The 26,183-nt window shown below is 39.8% G+C and overlaps 1 protein-coding gene across 1 annotated transcript in view; it reads left to right on the top strand.

Moving 5' to 3' along the window:
- trappc9 (trafficking protein particle complex subunit 9) overlaps window positions 1–25,222 on the top strand; it is a 156,591-nt gene extending 131,369 nt beyond the window's left edge. The window contains exons 22-23 of the mRNA XM_072447757.1: window positions 21,114–21,337; window positions 24,911–25,222. Coding sequence (XP_072303858.1) covers window positions 21,114–21,337; window positions 24,911–25,090 — 404 coding nt within the window. The 3' untranslated portion in view covers window positions 25,091–25,222. The remainder of the gene's footprint in view (window positions 1–21,113; window positions 21,338–24,910) is intronic.
- Window positions 25,223–26,183: the final 961 nt, after the last annotated feature.

Below are 26,183 nucleotides of genomic sequence, written 5' to 3'. Positions count from 1 at the left end.
AATAAGTTGTTAACGGTTTTAGTTCTGTCTTGACATGTGCTTCATGAGGTTGTGTAGTGTAGATGAGCTGAGCGTTTCAGTCTAATCTGTCACACAAACTTGTGTTATGCATTTAAGATTGTTAGTGTAGTTAGACTTCTGGGCAAACTGTTGTTGTGGATAGTTAAATATGCATTGAAAAAGTTTATCTTGTGTGTCTGCAGCGCCTCAGTGCACCTCTGCAGGTGAGATCAAGGACTGAGGGTATCTTTAGGGTTGCTTTGGCATTTTTACTGATAATTGTATTTGGAAATAGAAGTGTCTGAAGGCCTAGGTTCCGAGGCCACTGTTTGCCACTGCAGACCAGTGTGTTATTTCTTGTTTTGTGAATTAATCCAACTACTATAGATTCAAGGCTGTTCTGTCAGAAAACATGTAGCATTGTTTGTATAATTCAGAAGTAAGTGTAGTGTTTATGCCATTCAAATGTATTATTTAAATTGGCTCAAGAGCTATTATTTGTTGTAGCGCCCCCTGCGGGCTGCTTGTCATAACCATAACCTCTGTACTGTTGGAAAGGCTGCAGTCCTACTGGATACCAATGTGACCTATATGGCACCCAATTAATTATAATAATGCATTCAAGCAACTGGCTTTCACAAACCAATGTGATACAAATTACACCAAAAGTGATGTGCACAGAGTTGCAATCACAGACATTGCGTTCTGATGTTCAAGAGCTTTACAAAATGAAAGAGGTGAATCAAAGTAGTGGTGGGAATCAGGCCTTCCCAGTAGAGAATATCTCAGATCACCATAATGAAGCATATGTTATCCATACCTTTGCATAAAATGTATAGTCTCCAACATGCTCGGAACATGCTCTGATTAGCTTTCCGGTTGAATGGAAGATTTCATGCATCTCATTGCTTTTGAGTCTTACAACTATAGTTCTAATCATCATATTAAATAATCAGTATGTTATTACTCTTACCACAAATTCACAATTTATGAAGTTGGTTCATAACCAAGAAACGTGCAGTGCAAACCTGCTTTCCCTGTACCTACAATATCTTTCTCCCTTTGACAGATCATCAAACGTCATTCATCAAACATTCATTCTTCTGGTTTAGCGGTTTGTGCTTTTGCTTCTCAAAAACATTTCTAGTTCATTCCCCGGACAGGCCATGACAGGGCTTTCTCTGTGCATGGATGGTTATGGAGTTTATGGTTACACAAAACATTTGCATTTAAAAGCATACCGCTCTGGGTCAAACAGACAGTTTTTACCAGTTTACAGTACGCTCTAAACTCTCGTAGGGTTATTGTAGCATTATTGGCTCATAAACTAGATCTAGTCCTAGATTCCTTGTATTTCCCCCTCCACTTTCTCCAAGTGTCTTTTGACTTCTAATGCACGTAATCACAGGAAAGTCCTCAAGTAGATTCTCTGAGATGTGACAACACCATCCCGAGCTATATACATCACAAGATCATTACTCGAATCAGATAAGTATGTACTGTCTGCTTCTAATTGATAATTATACAGCATTTTTATTATTCACTAACCCAGAAGTAACACTAGTGTCCTGTTTGCTAACTAAGTTTCTAACACTACCACTGACATGCTCAAACATGCTTTTAATATGTTCTTAATCCAGAATTTAATCATCACTACTCACAACTGATTAAGAAGAATTAGGAAAGCTTTAGGAAAGTGAGAAATTAATCTAATAATTTTCCAAGCCCCAAAGATACTTTTTAATAATTTTTAATTTCAGGTTGTACTCTTTTGAAAACCTTTCATTGACTACATTAGGGTTGGTGACGTCACTGTGTTTTGTGCAATAACCATTACTGGCTATTAAAGTGACCTTCTATTAATGAACAATTTCACCAAACTGCAGACAAACAAATCAATTATCCTTTTCAGGCTTTATCAGCACACACTTTGCCGAGTGGCTCCATTCCGAGAGTTCGGATGGCTGCCTTTATATGGCTGTGTGTTTGGCCGGAGTCAATAAACACACTTATCTATTATTAACTGTTGTAAATGACAAAAATGTTGGTTATTCCACAAAAGCAAAATGATCATACTACCTCTCCAGACTACATCTTAAAATGTAGCTGTTTAGTTGCAATCAGTGTCGCTTTGCGTGTTGTCTGCTGATCAGAATTATTGCAGCAAACATTTTCAAGAGTTATTGATATATGTCCAGGAGAGTTAAGCCTAATTGTTCATGGATGTCGCTTTACATTCTCCCCTCACAGGCTTGCAGAGCATTAGTTCATGTCCAGTCCTTCTATGGGCGGGACTTTTCGCTCTTTTCTGCAATATCCACTTATTACTTGAAATTCAGCACTATTTTGCATACAAAGAATAGAAGGTCAGAGTTGTCCTAAATAGTGTGCATTCCATTTATCAACAGAAACTCATTTGGAGAAATTATGGAGTTGGAGAAGTTTTTTTGGCTGTGCTGCACGGGCTGCTGGACATTTTGGACTGTTTTTTTTGTCCTGAGGGCTGTTTCTCCCCTCAAACTGGCCTGACACTGGATCTGCTGAACCAGATCGTCCTGTTAAGCTGCGCTGAGACCTTTGTCTGAGGCATCGAAGTTGACTGGAAAGAGCAGTGAAGGTTTCTGACTCGACTGCGCCATTGAAATTAGTAGAGTACCCTCCACCAGAACACCCATCCAAACCGCTTAATTGGCAGTTTAAGTTGTTAAACAGAGAAGTATGGAACTGATGGTGGTAGAAAAGCTGATGTAAAAGTCATTGGCTGACTGTGTGGAATGATGTTTGCAGCAAAACACATGCAAATTCAACCAGCACCACTGCCACAATAAATCTGCTGAATAATAACTGTAAAAGGCTTCTTATTAAATGGTGGAATATGCATAAATACAAAGTTTGGGCTCCAAAATAAACTTAAATTAAAGAGTAAGCACATAAATTGTGTATGGTGCACCATACTTCTCTGAGCTGGGGCCAATGACTCAGCATCTGCAGTTCCAAAACTGAACTTGTTTTATAGAGAGGAATAGTAAAAATTCTTCTACTACTATTTATGAGTTATTTGTGAACATTGGATCTCTCCTGCCTGTACATAATCTTTTGAATGTTTTGTTTTGTTTTGGCTTTGCTTTCCTTCATTTTGTGACATGCACATTAGGCTTATATTAGTCTTTTTAACTACACTGGCTCCAGCAGTGTTGGGAAAGTTCACTTTCTACATGAACTAGTTCAGTTCATAGTTCACACATTTTAAAATGAACTAGTTCAGTTCATAGTTCATAATTCAAAATTTTGAACTAAGTTCACAGCTCACAACTTTTTTTCAATATTATGCTCTAATGTTTCTAAATTATTTCCACAGCCCATATACAACCACAGGCAGCAATTATTTTATTAGTTTAATGCTGAAACTATGTGTCAGATTTCATCTTCATATTCAATTTTGAATCCTTACCCAGGATTTACATTCACCTTGAAGCGACAGCCTTCCCCAGAGGCAAAGTTTGCACAGAAATGTTAGATTGTTCCCATTCTCACCGACCTTATCATAAAACTCACGTAACTGGTCGTAGGGCGACTCTTGCTGCTCTGTTGCTGTCGCTGCTTTTTGTTTTGATGCGCATGCGCAGTGTGGTGTGACACGCGAAATCTCTGTCTGCGCTATCGGCCTCTACAACTTCAGAGCTTTCACACTTGCCAGGCATTGGCTCTTTTTGGGCAACATAACGGTGTGTTTTTTGCCTGGAAGTCTCTAGAAATCTGACACTTTATTGAACGAAATTAAAAAGAACAAACGTGCCGTTCATAGACACCAGAATGAACGCGTTCACAGTATCGTTCGTCGGCAGTAATACAGTGCGTTCAGTTCACGATCACCAAAATTATGAACGCGTTCATGAACTTTCGTTCAATGAACGTGTTCAGGCACAACACTGGGCTCCAGGCATAAGACAGGCCACTACTGTGTCAGCCTTTCACATATCAGAGAGATACTTTGGGGCATCTGATGACATTTAGCCATAGAGGTATTAGTCAAGGGGGGATGGTGACGCGTGCTTGCCCTTATGACGCGGTCTTGCACCCACCGCCCGTCAGTTTGGAGATTCGCGGAAAGGAGATAGTCTGTAATATAGCTAAACACTGCGGGAATCAAACAAAAAAACACTCTGGGTACATATATGAAGCACAAATAGCAATGTAAGAAGGTTAAAAGCTCTGAAAAGTCGATTTTGCATGTTATGGGACCTTTAAAGTAACTGAATTGATTAAACCCATCAGTGTGACCTGTTCCTGATGTTCTTGGAGGGCTTTCTGTTAAATTTATTTTTGCAGTCGTATGTCTCACACTGGTCTAAACACTCAAGTCTAAAACTTTAGGCATACTGAATAATCCTCTATATTGGATCATAAACCATCTGTCCAACTACTAAACCAATGTTGTGCAGTAAACAGCGGCAGCCCCAGTATCAGAAGGAGTTTGTACATTTGGGATGTCATCTGAACGAGTTTTGTGTATTTAATCCACTTTATTGTCTTGGTGATCTAATAGACATTGATTTGCTTCAGCAGGGGTCGGGAAGAGCAGCCAAGTATGAAACAACTGTGTTTAAATGTTTGTAATACTGTTCAATAGTCTGTGTGTGAAGGAGCATTAAAAAACACCTCTTTACTTTTCAACAAAATGTGTGTCAAGGCCTTGCATAACAAGGTCCTAGGTTAATTTCCTGTGGATTATTTCTTTATGTAGTTTGCAAGTTTTCATTTCAATCTAAATGAAGCTGTAGATAACATTAATGCAGCAATTTTTGTAGTATAACCATAACTAGGACCAACCGTTAATTGTTTTGCTAATTAAATCGGTCAATCTCGCGAGACATCTGCCATTGTGCAAAATGTTGCCAATTTGTGCAAATGTTTTGGATTAGCAAATTTGACGGGCCCACTCTGTCACAAACACATTTATGTCTACTTCAGCTCAGCCTATATTGACATGCAATACCTCATTTTTAAGCTCAGAGCCTCTAGTTTCTCCGGCATCCCTCAACATCGGCATTGGTATCGGCTCCCAAAAAAATCCAAATTGGTCGGGCCCCAATCATGACATGTATAATGGTTTGACACATTGTGTTATAGCAAAAATCCCTTTGAAAAGGACCCATTTTTAATCTGTTTCAATAGGATAATATTTACACTCATTACAAACTCTTCTCAAAAACGTGTAAAGAAGAAATGTATTTTTAGTAGACCTATAGACTTTTTGCCTTGGTTTTGGTTGGTTCTTGTTTCTTGAGTGTGACATTCGCTCTAAGCTCTGTCCATACTTGCACTCAAACTGACAGAAAGGCCTAAACATGACACACTCTTCAGAGGATCTTTGACCTCAATCAGTGTGTTTACATGATTAAGTTTGTTTTATAACATTCGGTTTTGACGTCTGGACGAAACTCTGTCCTTGTCCAAATATACATGCAGACGAGAAAGTCAAATTCCTGACAAGAACGTGTCGTCCTCCTAACACTAGGTGGCGATATGCGTCGTTTCAGCGGACTAATACGCCCCCCCCATTCCGGTTGACCTTTTGTCGTACACATTTTCAAACAACATCAAGCTGGATAAGTCGTACAGCTTTGTTCATCTCGTATGTAATGTCCACGTTAGTTATTGTGCAGATAAAGTGCTCGCTAACCCTGGTGATTCTTCTCTTGTGAGTGAATGCGGCTGTGTTCTTCCTTGTAAGCGACCGACTTCCTTGAATGGTTTTGTTCCGGGGTCATACGTCAGCGTGGGCTGTGGAGCATGCGCACAAGCCTTGTCTAGTTCCAGTGCGATTAAGGCGTATATATGCCACGAAGAAACCGAACACAACCGCATAATCTGGATGTCTCAATCGGAGATTTTGAACGCCGATTTCTATCGGAGTAAGGTGTTTACATGCACACAAAGATATCTGATTGTATCGGATTAAAGCAATTATTTGTTTTTTTCATTTGCATGTAAACGTACTGACTGTGTATCAGGAGCATGTTTAACCCTGCTCTCAAATTGAGCTGTGGTGTTACACGTCGCCAACATTAGTTTATTCAAATTAAGTTGCACTAAAGCCCAATGATCAATGTGTGTTTTGTAATCACACAATCCATAACTATGTATGAATTACAGTAAAAGCATCCTGTATCCTTCCTTTTAAAAGTAATCTGATCTGTACAAATACACCTTTGCTGGTCCCATTAAAGTCAGCTCTAAATGTTATTGATTTGGAAGTGCAAGAATATCTGTTTGTAATCACCCAGTCAGGGTGGCCAGTTTTTGGTTTTTTGATTAGTTGCTTTCTCTTTATTTGTTGTATTGTATTACATTTCCGTGAGGACTTACCATAGCAAATCATCAACTCTCCTAGTTGTGATATGTATTGATATATTGGCGTAGGTTTTAAATGGGATGCCCAATGCCACTGTGGATTTATGTTTTGCATAATATATTGAAAGAAATACATATAATTTCTTATTTTTTCCTGGGCTAGTCTCCTTTCTGATGGAGTTCTTATGGTGTACCCCTGACATGTCCCAGTGCTGAGTGTAATATTACAAAAGTAGAAACAGTGGGGCTGAAGAATGGGTGCGTGGCGGGAAGCCCCAAGCCATGACTGCCGTCTCACTATGGGGTCATTAAAGTGTAATGGCACCCAGCCACTGCACAGCACTATTGATTTGTTCTATTTTAGGAGACCGCTTTATTCCTTAGATGCTACACATGCTGTTTTGTTTTGTTCCAGCCGGGAGAGTAAGGCCCGCAATGATATCTACATTTTCACACCAATTAAAAAAACAAAAATCAATGACTTGTTTCACCTTGACGGAATGCTCATAAGATCATGTGAAGTCGTTTTTATTCAATATGCAAATGACCAAAAGCACACGTTAAATAGTTAAACATTGCATGATTTTCTCCGCCGCTGCCTCAATGCATCTCATTTTACAGGCTGTTATGTGGTGTGAGAACTGCAGGTTAGCTTAGAAAAAAAATGGTATTAAAAATGTATGGCCCGGTCTGAAATCGACTCGACAACCTTTGCTTCCTTATGGCTTGTATTGACTAGCTCCTATTCTTTTGCAACACTTCGCTATACATCTATCTCCATCATTTTTACACATATGTGGTTTATACTGTACTTAATTTCATCTTACATGAACAAATGCATGAATAATTCCTTGCTACATTATGATCAAGTAAGGATGGTCCAATATGGATCTTTTTTTGTTTTGTTTGATCCAATACCTATATCCATGATTTCGCAGGGGGGAAAACAATATTCCCTGATACCAATATTTAGATTAAAAAAATCATAGCAAGTCTTGTTAAGATGAAGTAAAAAAAAATAAAAAAAATAGCTAAGTCGAAATTATAACAATATTTGGCTCAGAGAATAGGCTTTAAAGCAGCTTTACTTGTATACAAGGCCGGTCCCTGACGTCCTCGGACTCTGAGGACCTCAGGGTCTCCTGCTGGTGCCCAGAGTCAGGACTGAACATGGACCGGCCTCCTGCTGGTGCCCAGAGTCAGGACTGAACATGGACCGGCCTCCTGCTGGTGCCCAGAGTCAGGACTGAACATGGACCGGCCTCCTGCAGGTGCCCAGAGTCAGGACTGAACATGGACTGGCCTCCTGCTGGTGCCCACAGTCAGGACTGAACATGGACCGGCCTCCTGCAGGTGCCCAGAGTCAGGACTGAACATGGACTGGCCTCCTGCTGGTGCCCACAGTCAGGACTGAACATGGACCGGCCTCCTGCTGTTGCACAGAGTCAGGACTAAACATGGGCCGGCCTCCTGCTGTTGCACAGAGTCAGGACTAAACTTTTGCATTTAAGTTTTATGCATCTAAAATCTAGAACAGTCTTCCTGAAGATGTTAAACAGGCCTCGGTTTTTAGGCTAAAAACAGTTTTGTTTAGCTGTGCATATGACTGAGAGGATTTTCTTTGTACTTTTCTCTTTTATGTCTTAAACTGCTCTGTGATTTCTGTCATGTCTTTGTGATTTTAATGATTTTTGGATTTTGAGCTCTACAAATAAACTTGCCTTGCCAATATATTTATTTGGGATGTAAAATATTTTATTGCATGATTGTGTAAACATACGTTTGTACTCATTTGTACTCATTAATCTGTTCAAAAAGACTAATCTGAATCACCAAGGGCAATCTGAGAATGACACATGGGCATACACGGACTAGGGCTTTGGGGAAAAAATATTGGAGCCAAAAACTGGCCAATTTAGTTTCCGATACCGATAAGGGAACAACATATGGCCACGCCCTAGTTTTAAATTAAATTAGAACCAATGACTCTACTTCACTCTCTGCATAGTATCTTCTACTGGTTTTGTTGGTATGGGGCATTCTGTTTAAAACTGAATGAACTAATCGGCTGTCCACGCCACAAGGAAGAAGGAGACTCAGATTTGGCGCCAAAAAATCCTCCATAATTCCTTTAACTTATTTGGCAGGATAGACTTATGCTATTTGAATTGCTAGTTGACACACACTCAAAAAGTTACTCTCTAGCAGCATACAAACATTTTTTATCAGTATTGCTGGCACACATTTTGATTCATTCATTATTCTCTCACTGTTCTCAACACAAAAGCCTCTTGAGCTGCAGTCTTTTGAGTAGACTTGTATTCCCAATTGCCGCAGCTCGCAGTCCGACACAATGTGATTCATTGTGAGCGCTTGTAAGCATCTTTACTTTCGTATCCCCTTATTCTGGGCCTTTTCAAACGTCGGCTGAGTGGGGCGTTGAGTGAAGGACAAGGATGCTAAACAATGATAACCTTGGGCCGCGCTTTGCAAACAGCCAGTCTGCCGAGTGCACTCCAGTTCTCCAGGAACACAATGAGAAGGCCGATGAAACAGAGAATATTATAGTGCAGACTGTGTTTTAATGTTCAGGATGAGTAATACAGTCAATGTTGTGGTCAGGGGAAACAACGCTCAACAGCTCTTGTTAGCTTAGCAAAAGAGGCGCAATGTTTTGGCATTCAAGGTGACATTTTTGGATTTAAAGTGAATGATACACAGTCTGCAAAAGTAAAGGTTTTGTTGCAATAGCGTCTCTACTATTAGATAATGTATATAGATAGTTTTAGAACTAGAAACATTTAACACCACACGCGACAAAAACAACATTCATACAGGAAAGCTTGAAAAGACTGACTCCTGTAATTATGTTGGCTTCCATGGCGAGAGTCATGGTTGTGTTCCGTGCTGTCCCTTACGTACAACACATGAAAGATGAAATGTCCTGACAGTGCCATGGCAATAAGGTGATCCATGCAGTTCACTGTCTGCACTGATTACAGCCTGGCAATTAACCACCATTTCTCTGTACCATTGTCTACAGCTATCAATCCACAGGCATTTAAGTTTAAATTCAATTGCGGATTACATTCTTTCCATTGTCAAACAGTCTTACAGGCTTATTTTTTTCCATTTAGTTCCCGACACTTACGGATACAAAATAGAAGCTTCTGTCTGTCCTGTGTGGTGTTTTGACCGTCATTTGGTCCGTATGTGATTTGTCTCCTCACAGCTTATGGATGTGTAGCAACAGATTTGTTCTGACCACTGGGGACATTAATGAACACAGCTTAAAAAAAGTGACTGGAATCAGCTGTTAAACAATTATACATTTCTCCTCATTTCCTTGGCTCTTTTCCAACAAAAGTGATCTAAAAAGTGGTGTGGGCACCCCCATGTTTGTTTTTCTTGGGGTACTTTTTCTTTCGTTTTGGCTAATTCTCGAACTGACTTTGAGCACCCCCTGGTGGACATTTACCAGAACACAGACCTGATGTTGAACACGGTTGGAAGTATAAATAAAGCTGTGGTGACCACGCTTGGAAGACACAAAGCTTTTTTCATATGAAAATGTAGCATAAATGAGCCTTTACGCCGTTATTATTATTTACTCACACTATTTCTAAGGGTGTATTCACAATACACATTAAATGCAATTAAACTCTGATCCGGACCAAAAAAGCGAACTCTGGTCCGGTTGGAAAGGTCGGTCTTGGTCCGATTTAATCGAACTCTGGCGCGATTTGTCTGAATAGTAAACGCAAACCGTGAGCCATGCTGAGACGTATGTGAGGCTCAGAATCAAACAAACTCTTGTGTGAGATCCACAACGGTACAAATGACACGCAAAAAGACGTGAAAGTAACAGGAGCAGGTCAATGTCTGGTTTAATCATAACTAATGAGGATCATGCAATATATCACCGTTTCCGGTGATTACACGTACAAAAATAACAATGTTTTAAATATAGATAGAACCAAACATAAACAATAACACTTAAACTGGTTTTAACCAGTTTAAAGAGTTAGAAAAAGTGGCCTATATTCAGCCCGGAATAAGCTGTACAGATAAATGTGATTATGTCATGCGTTTGAGAGCCTGTGTTTATAAAACAGCAGGGATTTACATCTCATTTTCTTTACCCTGGGCATTCCGATCGATCCTGGGCATCCACCTTTCCTCCTGACGTGAAAACACATATCCACGCTCCAACGCCTCGGCTGCATCCCACTCTGAAACTGCACTGAACCCGGGCACGTGGGGCAGGTTGTGGGGTAAAACCATAAAGCCAAAATATGAATCAGAACAGTGCTGAAGTTGCTCTTCAAGTTTGTTTATGTGACGCAGATCAGGCAGAGCTCCAGGTCTCTTCCTCTTGTTTCTCTGTCATTCCTTTGGCTGTACTGAGCGCCTCTACAGGTGAAGGGAAGATACGTATTTCTGGAATTTGGTTCAATTTAAAAGTGTATTGTGAATGCGAACTGGACCAGAGACAATGTTGCAACTTAAGTCCCCAGTAATCCTGTATTGTCTTGCATCTGGGGCTCAGAAAATAAGAAAATATCTGCTTTCACCAACCCACTGTCTCCACCCATACTGAATTACATTTATTTAAAAAACAGACTCTGAGTCATACACGCAAAGTACAGGAATGTTGTGTAGTAACTGAATATCTACTACTTGCTATGTTGAAATTAAACTATGAAAAGGTGGTGCTTATCAATTCAATGTTCCCATTTCTACTACTAAGACGTTTTAGATCAACTTTGCCGTTTACAATGAACAAAATTGTCGAGGTTTATTACAAAGTACTGGGTAAAAAGCACAATATGTCGACACATTCAAAACCTTTCCCTTTCATTGTAGTTGCATATGTATTAGCCTTTATAAAGCATGAACAGAGACTTGATTCATAATGATAAAATTGTTTATTAAGGATGATTCAGGATTAGTAATTATTTAAACGTGCTGTACCTGACTTTTACTGTCTTAAAAATATTAAAAACAGAACAAATTTTAAAGTCTTTGCAGCAGTCCACATGTATTTCTCACTCGCCTGATACATTCCGAGCATCCTAATTATTCACTGTAATAAGTGCTTTTCAAAACCATAGCGAAATTTGGCGTCACGGTAAACAACTAGCATGCTACTCACTTTTTGCTTCGCACAGAATTAAAGGCTTTTTTAATTTTCACCCAAGTAGCTCCTTTTACCATATGTACAGGGGCAAAACAAATGTCCCTTTAGTAGATGAAAAAACAAATCGAGTGTAGCCCCTTTAAGTTAAGTCATTCTTTGCTCATCAAGGTTAATACAAGTGCAGTTATTACAACGTGTTTAAATTCAGATCCTGGAGTGTGCTGAATGGATGGTCCACACTATGGTGGTTATGGGGATTATTGTAAAAGGGACAGTAGGGAGCATCTGCAGCTCTGGGTTATTTTTAGACTCCATGTAGTGCACCTCACCTTCAAAGCTCATCCTCTGGCCCCCAAGCGAGCGGTCATCAATAAGTCCAGTGCACAGGCCCATTGAACTGTTTAACCCACAACCTATAAACTGCACACTTCACAAATGCATGGTTTATTTCCAGCTTGCAGTTTTCCTTTTAATCTTTTTTCACATTTCTCGGAACAGTTTGTCCATTGCATAATTAATTAGAAATCTCACCGTGGATTATTTTGTATTAGTTTGGATTTGATATTTCACAGTTTACTGATTACCCACTAAACCAACATTTCAATATTTTGTAGCTAAAATGTTACTTGATAGTTTGATATTTCAAAGATTTATAAGAGCTTTTATTCAACACAATGCAATTTATTACTATAGCTATACATTTGTTTATTTATAAATGCCAGGTACATTTGAAAACACACATTTCTCCTTCAGAAGTATGTCCCCTGATTTAAAAATACATTGTGTATAATTTCTGTTTCTTAGCAGTCTTAGCCTTGGTTAATTTATTTTAAAGGTACACTCTGTAACTTTAAAAGTTTCCATATACCATTTATTTAATTACATGTGTTTTTTGTATGCACAATTTTGAGCACTTTTTCCCATGCAAAAGATACAACATTTTGTTTTAAATTGATAATTGCTATGGCAATGGTCCTCATTTGTCCTTGCGAAACCCATGGATAAGCTGTTGCTTATTTCTACAATCAGTCTTGTATTCCTACTAATGACTTGTGCCATAGTAACAAGGTAATCAATTCTACTCTCTTCACCTGTCATTTATTGTCTCAAAAGTACTTGGTTACATGCTTTACTAAAACAAATGGGTGCTGATCATGAAATTAATAAAAAAAATCTGTATAAATCAATATTCAGCTCTGTTTTAGTAACGAACCTATTGAATCAAGCTGGCCTTATATCATACATATAAGATATCATACAACTCTGGCCAACTGAATCCATACAATAAATAGATTTTTTTAAAAACACACCAAAGTTAGTTACCCCTATTTTCTGATTTATTTATTTTCCCTGGGGAAGGTCCCCTAGACCCCCCTGCACTGAAGGACTCCCAGGAGTAAATACTACTTCAACTTCTGAGCCCCTTCCTTCACCCAGTCCGCCCCTGCTACACAGGTCATGGACAAGATTGTGAAGTGATTAAAGCACTTAATTAAAGTAATCTAACAGAAATTGCTGCTGCAGTTTGAGTCTTTTAACAAGCGTGTAACTTGGACAGATGTGATACTGGCGTGACCGCAGTGCACGCGTCTGATGTTGCTGACAGTGGTCCAAGGGGCCGCTCAGGGAGTTTGTGTGTTTGCTCAGACACATGAAGATTAGAGGGAACATTGCTTACAAGCCATCTTTCAGTTCTTTGAATATTTTGTGAATTTTTTTTTTTTTTAATTCAAGCTGTCCCTCTGTTGTATAAATGTCAGCACAATATTAGAACATTTCTGATATTTGAGCAGTGTATGCATATGGAGTTTACATACGTTTACTTACTTCATCAGAATGTTAGTGGCTGTGCGCATTATTTGCATTAGTCTCTATAGGAGCTGTGTACGTAATGCAGAACAAGTGTTAATATGGAAGGATGTGGAGGCTCTGTGTGCATTAATGTTCTCACTTATGGACTCCTTTGTACTGCAGGCTAATTACTCCAAATCAATACACATGTACTGTTCCAAATGTCTCACTACAAAACAATCTGTTACAATTACACAGAGGGACACTTCTAGAAACAGCTCCTCTCCTTCATCTTCTTCCACTCATCATTTGTTCCCTTTTCAGATGGAAAGTCCGCCACATGCTTGTCTCCATGGAGATGTTATTGCTTTGTCTGGATAAATGTAAACAGTATCACACTGACTTGCATTATTCAATTGTCAGCTGCACATGGAGCCTGACATATGTGCTGCAGCCTTAACCACTCCGCCACCAGGTAGCACTAGGTGACAAATTATTTTATTTGGATAATATGGATTTTACTGTACAACCGTAAAAAGCAAAAGGCTTAGAGTGAATTATCTTGCGTTTTGAGAGTATGTTATGAGTATGAGAGCTGTAGCTTGTTTACTTGTCTATCTATAGTTCTTTTGCAACGAGATCATAATATGTCAAGAACTTTTGCAGTGCCACTCTTCATCCCTTTTTAGTCGATCAATCGATGCACTGAGCATGTCTTTAGTTGACCAACGGTTTCTTTAGTTCACCACAGCTCTACCATTTTCTATGTTTGGGCTCAATTGACCAAAATCCTAACCTTAGCCCTCGTTTGTTTTTCCCTGAAACCCTCTTCACCACAGGTTCTGTTGTTTGCTTGTCCCTTGCGTTTTTGCTCTCACAATATAACCCCTTTAAATGGCTTTGTTGATCAAACTTGCGTTGTCTTTTATCAGAGGAAGACTGCTGGTCTGAGTGTGCACTTGAGGGACGTGTCTACAGAGACCGGCGCAGAGAAATTGCTGTGCTTTTACACACTCACTTTGAACGCGCCGTCATGACCTTTCCCCACCTCCCTCAGGAAAGACGCTTGGCCTTCCAAATCGCAACCGTTCAAACACTAATGTACATCCAGACCCAGTAACAGTCCATAATGCAGCTGTTACGCAAGCTCACCTCATCACAGCTCCAAGAAGACAATTGTCTTTATTGCGTTTCTTTATGTAGCAGTAGCCTCAGTGCTCATGCCAAAACAAATAATAAATATTCATATACTCTGCACGTGGGTGTTCATCAGCTCATTACAGGCTAACCGCTCCTCCTTTGTTGGCTTTTAATGTGAAGGAATGCATTCATATGTATTTATTTCAAGTGTAGCGCAGATGAAGGCTACCTATAATTTACACATCTCCTAGCAACAAGACTTTGAAGAAACTAAATATAACCAGGGGCGAAAGGTGCTACTATAGATTCAGCGCTTTGGGCTAGCGGCATGTACAGTATTATTATATATCATGTGTATTCATGCACATGCAGCCTCTCGCCTCAAACTACTACAGTGAAGCAAAGAAGGTTGTGTTTCGCGACTCTGGCATTAGTTACCATAGTTACCATGATGAGAAGATAGAGAAAGCAAATATTACATTTAGTGAGGATATAAATGTGCATTGTCTTAATTATGTATTTTATTACTATACACTATGTCCTCATTAAAAACATACGTAGATGGATTCCTGTTTAACTAACTATTTTATTGGGATTAAAAGAGTTTTAATGGATCACAGAAGAAAGAAGATTTGGAGTGAGTTAGTTTGAGATTTGAGAGTGAATTGTGGATTTAATTTGCCAATTTACAGACAGTTTAAAGACATTTCTGTTGGACTGGCATAATATCATCGGACTGTTATCTGTTGTTATTGGCGAATACTTTGGGAAAATATAGGTGTATTATTTTTTTGTCAGTTTCACCCACTCCAAATTTCTAGTTGTTTCTAGATTTCAATATCTTCTGCGTGACTATGCTAAACCGGCACGTGTTATGCAGCCACTCTTTAAGTGTCAATTAGCCACAGCTTTGTCTCTTGTAAACATTGTTTTTGGGAAATGTTGGCCTTATAAAGACTGTGAATACTACATTACCCACGAGTCCCGGCTGCTATTGTTGTGTGGAAGATGCCAGAAGCATATCAAAGCTACATCTGAATGCTGTGTAATTAGCAGCAAACAGGAAGGCAGAGCTGCCGAGTAGTTAGAATGTTCACAGCTCATTTACTGTACGTCCATGTGTTTGGAGTAACAAGCATTTGCCACAATATAACATCAAAATCCATTTGTCTTTTGTCCACAAATGTTTGAAGTAATTTGAGTTACTTATGTTGAATAATATGTTGAATTCAAAGTATCCTATGTCTAGTTTTAGGGTGTGTGTCTTCCTTATGTGGACAGGTCAACGCACAGTTTATTGTAGTCCCTCCCACCTGAGTGAGTGATTGACAGATGGAGGAGCTGCAGATTTAAGAAGCAGTAACAGTGTTTGTTTGCACTGTCGGAATGGTGACTACACGTCTCTTTGAGATGACATCACGCATAGAGCTGCCAGTCAAGCACAACAACCGCTCTGTGATCCACTAACACATAATACGACAGTCTGAGGACTACGAAAAGTCTGAGGAATAAAGTCTGGCGGTAATGCAACAATTGGATGCCAACCGCCATAAAACAACAACAACAACAACAAGATAAGCGGTTGAAGGTGACCCGGTCTGGGAGAGACGGGAGATGGCGGAGGAGAGTGGATCGGTGGTCGAAGACGTTCTGGACGGCGTGGAGGAGCAGCCTTTTCTGGCTGCACGTGCCCGGAAACGTAAAAAGTCCCTTAGCTCGTCCGAGGGTTCTGGGAATGAGCAGCAGGATGAGGCTGAAGCTATTGATATCCGGGGTGAGCGCAGAGACTGTAAGGTGATCATAAAGCTTGCACAGGATAGTGCATCCTTTAAGGAGTGGAATTCAGTGGCATTGTCAAAGAGCCTAACTGTAGCTGTGGGAGTGATCAAGAGTGCGAGTGTCCTTAGAGATGGCTCGCTGCTGGTCGTGTGCAAGGACGCGGCTCAGCAACGGAAGGCGATTGGAACTAAACGTCTGGGTGGAAAGGACATTCTTGTGTCTGATGCTGAAAGAAACACGGTCAGATGAGTTATCGTAGGTGTCCCTACGGCGACGTCTGTGGATGAAGTTAAGGAGAATTTGAATGGAGCTACGGTGGTGGACGCTAGGCGGTTGAAGGTGACCCGGTCTGGGGTAAGATGTGACAGCTTGTCGGTAATGGTAACACTTGAAGGGAGGTGCCTGCCTAGTAAGGTGTTCATTGGGTTCATGTGCCATGACGTTAGGCCATATGTTCCACCGCCCCTGCGTTGCTTTAAGTGCCAGCGCTTTGGGCATATTGCAGCGGTCTGTAGAGGGAGGCAAAGATGTGGTAAATGTGCAGGAGATCACGAGTATGGGAAGTGTGACGTGGGAGCAAAACTGAAGTGCTGTAACTGTGGGGAAGAACATAGCTCTGCCTACGGGGATGCAGGTTTAGCAAAAGAGCTGCTGAGGTGCATAAAATAAAGGTCTCTCAAGGTATATCCTATGCAGATGCAGTCAAGAAAGTTTCAAGTAACGAGTTTAGTGTAAATACAGCGAGAGGAGCCAGCGCTGCTCCCAGCCAGGGCGAAATGAGAAAGGCCAGCGTGGCTCCCAAGAAGTGTGAAGGTTTCAAGAGTGGAGGTCCCAAGTGTGCAGGTTCCAGAATTAATGAGAATACCCTGGTTGTGGATAGAGAGGATTTTGTACTCTTTATGGTGGATGTTGTAAACTGTGCTGCTCAGACTCAAAGCAGAACTGAAAGGATCAGGATCATTGCTAAAGCTGCAGGGAGATTCCTTGGAACAAAGGAGCTTGATTGGGCAGATATAGAAAACAGGCTAAAGGCGCTAAATGGGAGTCGGAGTGATGGGGGTCTGCTTGTGGGGAGTCAGTGTGATCAGAGTGACGAGATGGGGGTGGGGGTGGTCTCCTGTCCTCGCCCAGTCTCGTAGACGCACGGCTACCAAGCAGCGACATCAGTGGAAATATTAAAGCCTATAGAATGAAGCCTAAAGAATAAAGCTGTACGGTTGTTGTTGTTGTTTTTGTTGTTGTTGTTGTTGTTTTATGGCGGTTGGCATCCAATTGTTGCATTACCGCTGTTGCATCCACCGTTGCATTACGGTGGAAGCACCGAACGTCAAAGAAGGAGAAGAAGATGAAGAAGAGTCTCCCTGGAATAAAGCCGGTTGTTGTTGTTGTTGTTGTTGTTGTTGTTGTTGTTGTTTTATGGCGGTTGGCATCCAATTGTTGCATTACCGCCAGACCTCTGAAACAACAACAACTATTCTAGTCACAAAGACATATCATGACCTCATGGGCTTTGCAACACCAAAGCAATGGAAGGAGTACTTTTACGGACTACGACAGAGTCTGAGGACTACGACAAGTCTGAGGAATAAAGTCTGGCGGTAATGCAACAATTGGATGCCAACCGCCATAAAATAACAACAACAACAACAACAACATGTACATCTGATTTGCACTGCAGTTGTTTGTACCTTACACGGGCAACAAGAGATACATCGAAATATGGATTATGTCACAGCTGTTGTTTAGAAAATTAGAATATTAAGTAAACGGTCTATAGTTAAAACTATTAAAAATCACGTCAAAAAGAGCTGATTTAAAATAAAAAAATCAGAAACATCTAGTGTAATCTTCCTAATAAGGATATAAAGTTTTTACGCTAGTTTGTATTTCATTTAATTTGATTGATGCAATCCTGGAACCTCACCCAAGACATTTACAGACACATCTTAGCACATTAATTAAGCATTGTGAAAATATCGTTTTTGAAATCATGCACACACAAAAATTGTGAGATATACATTTTTGTCAATTTCACACAAGCCTATACTGGATAGTCCTACAGTAATTGAATAAATAAAGATTAGATCTACAATATCTTGATCAGTCATCATGTTTAAACTAGCTTAGAAAATAACACCTCTAAGCAATTAAGAAAATATATAATTTATTTTAATAAGTTCAAGCTGACAGTGCCTGGTATCACATAATTACAATAAAATTATTTTAGAAACTTAGTAATGACCATAATGTACCCAATAAGCGACAACCAATTTGCATATTTTGCATTAAGCTTAGATCAGAGCGACAACAGCCGCCTATAGGAATAATAAACACGGAACACACAATGGGACACTTCCAGCTGGTGTTTTGGTTTATTAGTATGTATTGCATTAAGGTTGGCCACTTATTTGAACATTTCATTTGTCTATTCTACCCAAAGGCGTCAACTGGCCTCTGACAAAAAGCTATAGTCGTAATGGGGAAATGATAAATGTTTGACAGTTAAATAACTTGGTCCAGGAACAATGAAAATAGGTATATTCTACAGGATGCCATAAAAAGCAATAGCACAAGTTACAGTTTCACTACAGATAAAACACTTTAAGATATGTGCTTTTTGAAATAATTCAGGAAATTATACCAAAAATGACTCATCATGGCGATATATCGACACAGTAGCCCACGATATCAAACTAGTTCAGTCACCATTCTAAAACTATACCGAAAAATCCAATTGTGTCATTGTAATGTTTGCGGCTTCCTGATCTCTCGGCTCCTCTTGGTGTATTGTGCTTTTGAATGTCACTCTTTCCAGCCATAGTGGTGTGTTGGTGGTCTGTGAGTGCCCCAGACAGTGTGTGACTCACGGTGTGGATGGCAGTGTGTGTGACGGGCCTGGGCTCTGACACTGGAGCTGCGACTGCGAGAGGATCCATGCGCCCGCACACACTCCTCCAGTCCATGTGGCGGAGTCTTCTCTCAGCTGTCTCACTTCCCTCACTGTTCAAAAGATCATCAGTGGGACTGGGCACGGCATGGCTATTACCAACCTTGTGCACAAAGAGAAATATGTAATTAATAGCACAAGTTGTGTTTTTGGATAAGCAGGAGTTGGAGTTGTTAAGGAGTTTTGTGTGTTTGTGTGTAGTTGTCATTTCTTATAGGATTAGGATGTTTTCCACCAAAGGCTCATAGTTGATACTGCTGCAACAATCATTTTAGTAACTCCACTATGATTTTTCTGACTAGTCAATCAGAGACTTTTAAATACATTATCATCCAAATGAAGGCTGAAAGGATGTGGTTTCTAAATGGAGAATATTTTCAAATGGTGGATTATTGATTAATTGGGCTGCAACAATGAATTGCCTAATCATGACTTGTCGACTATTAAAGAAATTATAATCATTTGATCATCGTTTTCTTTATCAGACTCTAAAACACATACACAACCAATTCAAAACATAATTGCTAATAACTAGTCAACAACTAAATAGTTTGTTGCCCCTCAGAAATGGTTATTTTTTCTTTTTTGCTAATCTATTTCTTATATATAAAGGTATTTTTCCTTGCGTTTTATAATCTGTTTTATATTTCTATTAGTCTAGATAACTATAATGATTATCAAAATACCACTACAATTATTTATTTTTTTATAATACAAGTTGTTGATTCCACCACTGACCTATAATAAAACGATCAAATCAAACGTTTTTATCCTGCAATTCTTTATACTTTCAGAAGTATCTGGAATGACTGGTTCAAAAATGCCCTCAGCCTTATTTGTGTCTCTTTGACATGCCTATATGAAGGTTAAACGTGCCAATATTGTCTGGGGAAAGTGCGTCTCGTGAGATCTGGCTGCTGCAGTGTGCGCTGTGGAGGAATCGGCCCAATTCAGTCCTGCGTAGAATTAGTCATCCATGAGATTAGCGGGATGGAATCTAGGTTTAATAACCGCAGCTCCAGGCCTCTTCCCTGGTGTCAATAAAGTGTATTTTTAGGGCAAACAAAGCCTATTGATCTGGCAGCAGAAAGGCTATGATAGGCCCTTAATAGTCAGGGCAGGCCTGGCTGAATACTGATGAAGCCAACGTGAGAAAAATGCTATTTGCGCGAATCCATGTCTGATTCCAAACGAGCCATACAAGGATTTATGGAATACCATTAGGTTTTGAAGCTTTGATTAAAGCTGGGCTTTTCACCTTTTTTTTTACTTCTTTACCACCTCAGTTCCCAGTTTCTCTTGTTGTGCAGAATACAATTGGAAGGGTGAACACGTGGATCTTATGATTTAGACCAACTGCACACCGTATTTGTTTTAGTCGCATGTTGGAATCGTACAATTTTTGCTTGTCACGATACATCAGCCAGACTGCACAGGCACTCATTGCCTAGTGACGCCTCTTAAACTGTTTAACAATATAGGTGTATATAACGACTTTAACATGCTCCTTACCTCCAGTGAATACATCGCTCCTGTGGCTTTTATCTGCAGCATTTAATCCACACACGTTCAGTCACATGTCCTCCGCTTTTAGCAAATCATTCCTGAAAATGGCAAGTGTGTGGCGTCGCTGTTCTTCATACAATTGTTAGACAGGTAATTGTTGCAAATTCATGTAAAATCCTCTAGTGTGCAGTTGGCTTTAGTGCGCTTCCTTTGTTGGCGAGCCCATGAGTTAATATTAACAATACTGTAAATGGTTGGTGCCCCTGTGGTTTTAAAAAGGCTACTACACTCTCTTCCAAAACTAGGCAATGTACAAATTCACTTGCATTATGTATAAATCACTAGCACAAAATGTTTTCTAAGTAACAGAATAAATTCCAACATAAATCAGCAATGCGTATATTTCTTTTTATTTCTTTATTGACTTTGCTTGTTTTTTTGTGTCTTTTTGCGCAGACGTGCTGGTGAACGGCGCCCCCTGTGACTGTGACGTGGTGGCGCAGTGTAAAGTGGGCGACGCTGTGTCTCTAGAGGTGAAGCTGACCAACAGGAGTAAGAGCGCTGTGGGGCCCCTGGCTCTCACCGTCATGCCCTACCAGGACTTCCAGAACGGGGTCCAGAACTACGACCTGGAGGATGCCGTTACCTTCATAGGCTCCAACACATTCAACATTGGCTCGGTTAGTGGCCCACACAAGCTTAACGGACACTTACTATGTGTTGTTGATGGTCTTTAAAGTGCCTGTCACTCACTGAATTAAAATGCAGTCAAATGTTATCCCAAAATAGCAATTTTTTTAGGTTTATAATTTCACTTCCTGTTTGTAATTGATGACATCACACTAGGAAAATACCCAGCAAAAACTGGGGAAAAACTAATCAAATGTCACTTTTTTATTTTGACCTTTATTTTTTTTAATTCATGTTTAGAGGGTCATTAAAGTAGTTTTTTGTGTAGATTCTGCATAAACTAAATGAGCGTCGCTAGTGTGATGTCACTTCCTGTCATTTTCTAGAGATTTTTCAGCATTTACTCCACAAGTACACACTCAATTGGTGTAAAACTATCATGTATAAGTACAACAGGTATAAATACACCAAATAAAGTCAAAATTTGAAAATCGTAAAAAACAATTCAAATGATTGGTCTTCAAAAATCACACATGACTTCATACCATGTCAGGTGTTTCCCATGTCAGGAATTGAGTTAATGCTCCATCTACTGGCTGCAGAGTTGATTACAAATTGTCAAGTAATAAACAAAAAATAAACAAATCTCACCTGCATGCATGTTGGCACGCAGTTGTAATGAATGTGATTATATGGCAAAAATGCTCAGAACCAGTCCAGCAATGATTTATGGCCTTAAAAATAGCACAGAAGGTCACAGAACTCACAAATCTGGGAAAAAAACAACAACAAAAAAACAGGATTTGTCAAACAAGCGTAAATGAAGCCAACTACAACCCCAGCCAACAGTTTTTCATGAGGGAACAATGTTTTAATATGGTTAAAAGTTCAAAAAGTCAATTTATTAGGATACATTATAAGGTTTTGGAAATAGTTTTAGATACATTTACACATTTGACTTGACTTGCATGTTCCGTGCATATAAGCATGTAATGCAAAAATTGAACATTATTACTGTATAGAGGGCCAAAAACACAAAGTGGGCGGAGCCCACTCAAAATTAACGAAAGTACCCGTCAGTGACCAGGGACCCACACCATTCTTCTTCTTCTTCTTCTTCTTCTTCTTCTTCTTCTTCTTCTTCTTCTTCTTCTTCTTCTTCTTCTTCTTCTTCTTCTTCTTCTTCTTCTTCTTCTTCTTCTTCTTCTTCTTCTTCTTCTTCTTCTTCCTCTTCTTCCTCTTCTTCCTCTTCTTCCTCTTCTTCCTCTTCTTCTTCTTCTTCTTCTTCTTCTTCTTCTTCTTCTTCTTCCTCTTCTTCTTCTTCTTCCTCTTCTTCCTCTTCTTCCTCTTCCTCTTCCTCTTCCTCTTCCTCTTCCTCTTCCTCTTCCTCTTCCTCCTCCTCGGAACCAACCCCCATATTTTTCACCCAGTGAACATTGACGAAAAGTCATAAAAATTTGCACAGTAAAAAATATTGTTACGGCAACGCCGTCCACCCAACCAAATGTCGGCCATATTGCTTCAAAAATGGCTAAGCAGGACTCGGGAGTTTTTCCAAACGTCGTACTTTTACGAACTCCTCCCAGGGCGTTGGTTGAAATTTGGTGAAAATGCTACTGAGGAGCGGGACATCAAAAGTTATTCAAATTACATTGATACCTCTCACGGTCTCTGTACGGCGAAGCCGCAAACTTTAGCTAGAATTTCAGAAATCTCCCAAATTTAACATTTCTGCCGTTTGCGCAGATAAAGTCCGAATTGCGTCAAATTTGAATCAGTTGTTAAACTCTTTGCGCTAAACGTACTTGAAGTGAAATAAATTAATTTGGAGCCACAGCGCCCCCTACAGATTTTATATGGAGGTTAAATGTTTAGTTTTGCGAAATTTTATGAAATTTGACACACAACTCAATTTTGGCATCCCCATCAAAAACGTCAATGAGACCCATGTCATAATTGTTATGGCTTTGCCGTAGCGATGACCAAAACCTCCCATGTTATTCCAATGGGGAAATCGCCAGAACATGTTTACACTTTAGACTTTCACAAACTCCTCCCAGGGCTTTAGCCCTATTAACCTGAAATTTGGTGAGACTCATCTTCAGGGGTGAACCGTCAAAAGTTATTCACATTTTTATTCAAAGAGTCACGGTGTCTGTGCGGCAAAGCCGCACATTTTGCCAAGAATTCAAAATAAAATTGCTTTTTGATGGTAAAACAAAGGGGAGAAGATGTGACAGCGTCACAGATTCAGCAGTAGGCGTAATAAAAGGACAATTGGGGCGCGTAAGCGCCCCCTCCTCTTGCGGCGTGGCGGCGGCGTGGCGAGGGCCGATCATTGCCGCTTGCGGCTATATTTATTATTATTATTTTCTTATTCATTGTTTGCAAAGTGTGTTTAACAATAGCAATACACCTTTTCTGATTCACTTTCCAACCTCTCAAATTCGGGTGGATTTCTATAGTTCAGTCAGTGAGTTTCATGTACACCTGAATCCAAGCATATACTGTAAGTTATGTATTCTAAATGAGATCTTTGAGACACAAACGTTGAACTTCTGAGCTCTGTGATGTAACGCTATGCAAATCTGTTGTTATTATTATAGCAATATAGATTTCATGGTTCGATAGACACTGCAATATTCTGGAGAGGCTAACAGAATTGTAGATATGTTACTTTTTCCTTTTAAAATGTCCTGACGATGTGAATCATTACTGTCCCAACCCAAAGACTTAAATAACACTTATCTCTTCATGTTGTTTGGAGCTGAGATGGAGCAAAGGATCATAGTCTATGCAGTTCCCTCTGGGTTTCTTTTAGCTGTTGCTGCAGTAAATTGGTTGTTACACCCCTACTGGTACTGGGCACCCGGGTGAATTTCCCCAGCGAAGTGACCAGAATAGTGTGAGTGAGTGTGCACACACAGATAACACGTGTTTCTCACTCTTTTCTTCCCCAAACTGACACCGGTGCCTTGAAAAGAGTAGCTTCAGTGGTCAGTCTCTGTGCCAAAACCATGATTCAACTATTTTTACCAGCCTCTGGGCAATAAATGTTTAGCTCACGATGTTTCACTTTTAATTGGTCTCACTCGCAGTTCTCTCGCCAGCTTTAAAAGTTAGTTTAACTTTTGTTACATCGCTATAACGACAGAATTTTAAATGGTTGAAGTGATAGACACTGAGACACAGATGGATAGAATATGACACTCTATTTAATTCAGAGATCCTTGAGATATTCATGAAACTCCTCTCCAGTCCGCGCGGTCACACCAGTCAAATCCAATATGTATTTTATCTTATGTCAATCTAAATAGTTTCTCTACACCTGGCAAAAAAAAACGATTAATCTTTTGGGAACACTTTCACAATTTTAATTCAAACTTAATTCTCAAGCTTGTCCTTTCCAAACGGTAGCGGAGCAAACCCAGATAGATTGCTCTGCTAAAATGTTCTTGTGAGGAAGTGCTTTTGGCAGATGAAGTGTTCTTGTGGGACTCTCTTGAAGCCTCTCCCCCTTGGCTCCTGTTCCCTGCCAGCTTCATTACGGCGCTGGCACATGGTCCCAGAGGTTCAGCTAATGATTGTGGGGTTTTTTTGGTGTTTTTTTTTGGCTGATCCAGGTTCAACCCAAGGAGAGCCAGGAGTGCGTCGGCGCTTTGCTCTTCCTCTACACCGGAGACTTCTACCTCAACATTAAGTTCCAGGACGATAGCGCTGGGAGACAGTTACCGCTGGCCTGGTTCACTCTGCCCAGCGTACACATCCGGGCGCTGGACACTCCGCTGCAAGCCGGGGCCTAGAAGCACACTGGAGATGCACTGGCCTCCACTAATGATGAAACACGTGACGAAGAGGAGCAAAAGGCACTGATCATTCTCTGAAAATAAGTTGTTGGGAATAAATTGTAAACATGGTTTTTAGATGATTATAATGATTTTTCTGGCTCTGAAATCACACAAAGAAATGTATTTAGTATCATAAAAGTCTTTTCTAAACCAGGATGTCAAGACTAAGCCCTTACAAGGCAGTAACATTCAAAACTTAATTGTTTTTTAAATCACACAAAATTTAGAAAGTATGCAAAATCTAACTACATCGTCATAGATTTGATATGTTGATATTAATTGAGGGGCCTTATATATAGCACTGCAATGACTAAGTGTAAATATGTATGTGGTGGTAGCTGCCTAAGCACGGAAAAGGAACGGAAATGTATTGTTGTTTCAGGAAGAAATACAGGAAGTTTAGTCAAAGTGTTTTCAATATTTCCATTTCAATTGATTATTTATAGCCAAGCAATATCATTAGTACTGAACAATTGAACAATAAACGTATTGTGCCCCCTTCCCATAACCCACTTTTGGAATTCTAAGATTCCAGCTTAAAATCACTCTACTGTGACAGAAGAAGAACAGTCTTTGAGTTTTGAACCTCTGAGGCTGCAGTAATGAAAAAGGTTTAATTGAAGCTAAAAAATAACTCAAATGCGCTCCGCGTTCAGGAATAATAACTACATTTGTAAATTATGATTGATTATTGTGGTTAAAAAGTGGCAGATCTTTCATTTTATTGTTTCTCCCAGTCTAAAATTGTAAAAACCCTAATAAATTAATTTAGAACGTCTTATTCAACTAAGCTATTGGTCCCAACAAAATAGAAATATGAAGAATGATCAACTAATATAAGAAAATGTATATTCCTTTCCCTCTTTTAAATCAAGTACATCCAGTGTAAATGATAGATTTGTGTGTCTTACAGTAGATTTTCTTTAAACATGCCGACGTTTATCTTTGACTTGGAGTTTCATGTGTTAATCCGTCTAAATCTTACTGTCAAAACGTCTGGAAACGTCCTGCTCTTACAACACGTGCAGCTACTGTGTTCTCGTTGTAA

This window comes from Eucyclogobius newberryi, unplaced genomic scaffold (genome assembly GCF_026437365.1).
Source record: "Eucyclogobius newberryi isolate DKJ021-1_F unplaced genomic scaffold, fEucNew1.0.hap1 SCAF_16, whole genome shotgun sequence".
Taxonomy (NCBI): domain Eukaryota; kingdom Metazoa; phylum Chordata; class Actinopteri; order Gobiiformes; family Gobiidae; genus Eucyclogobius; species Eucyclogobius newberryi.
This window is presented reverse-complemented; position numbering and strand designations above follow the sequence as displayed.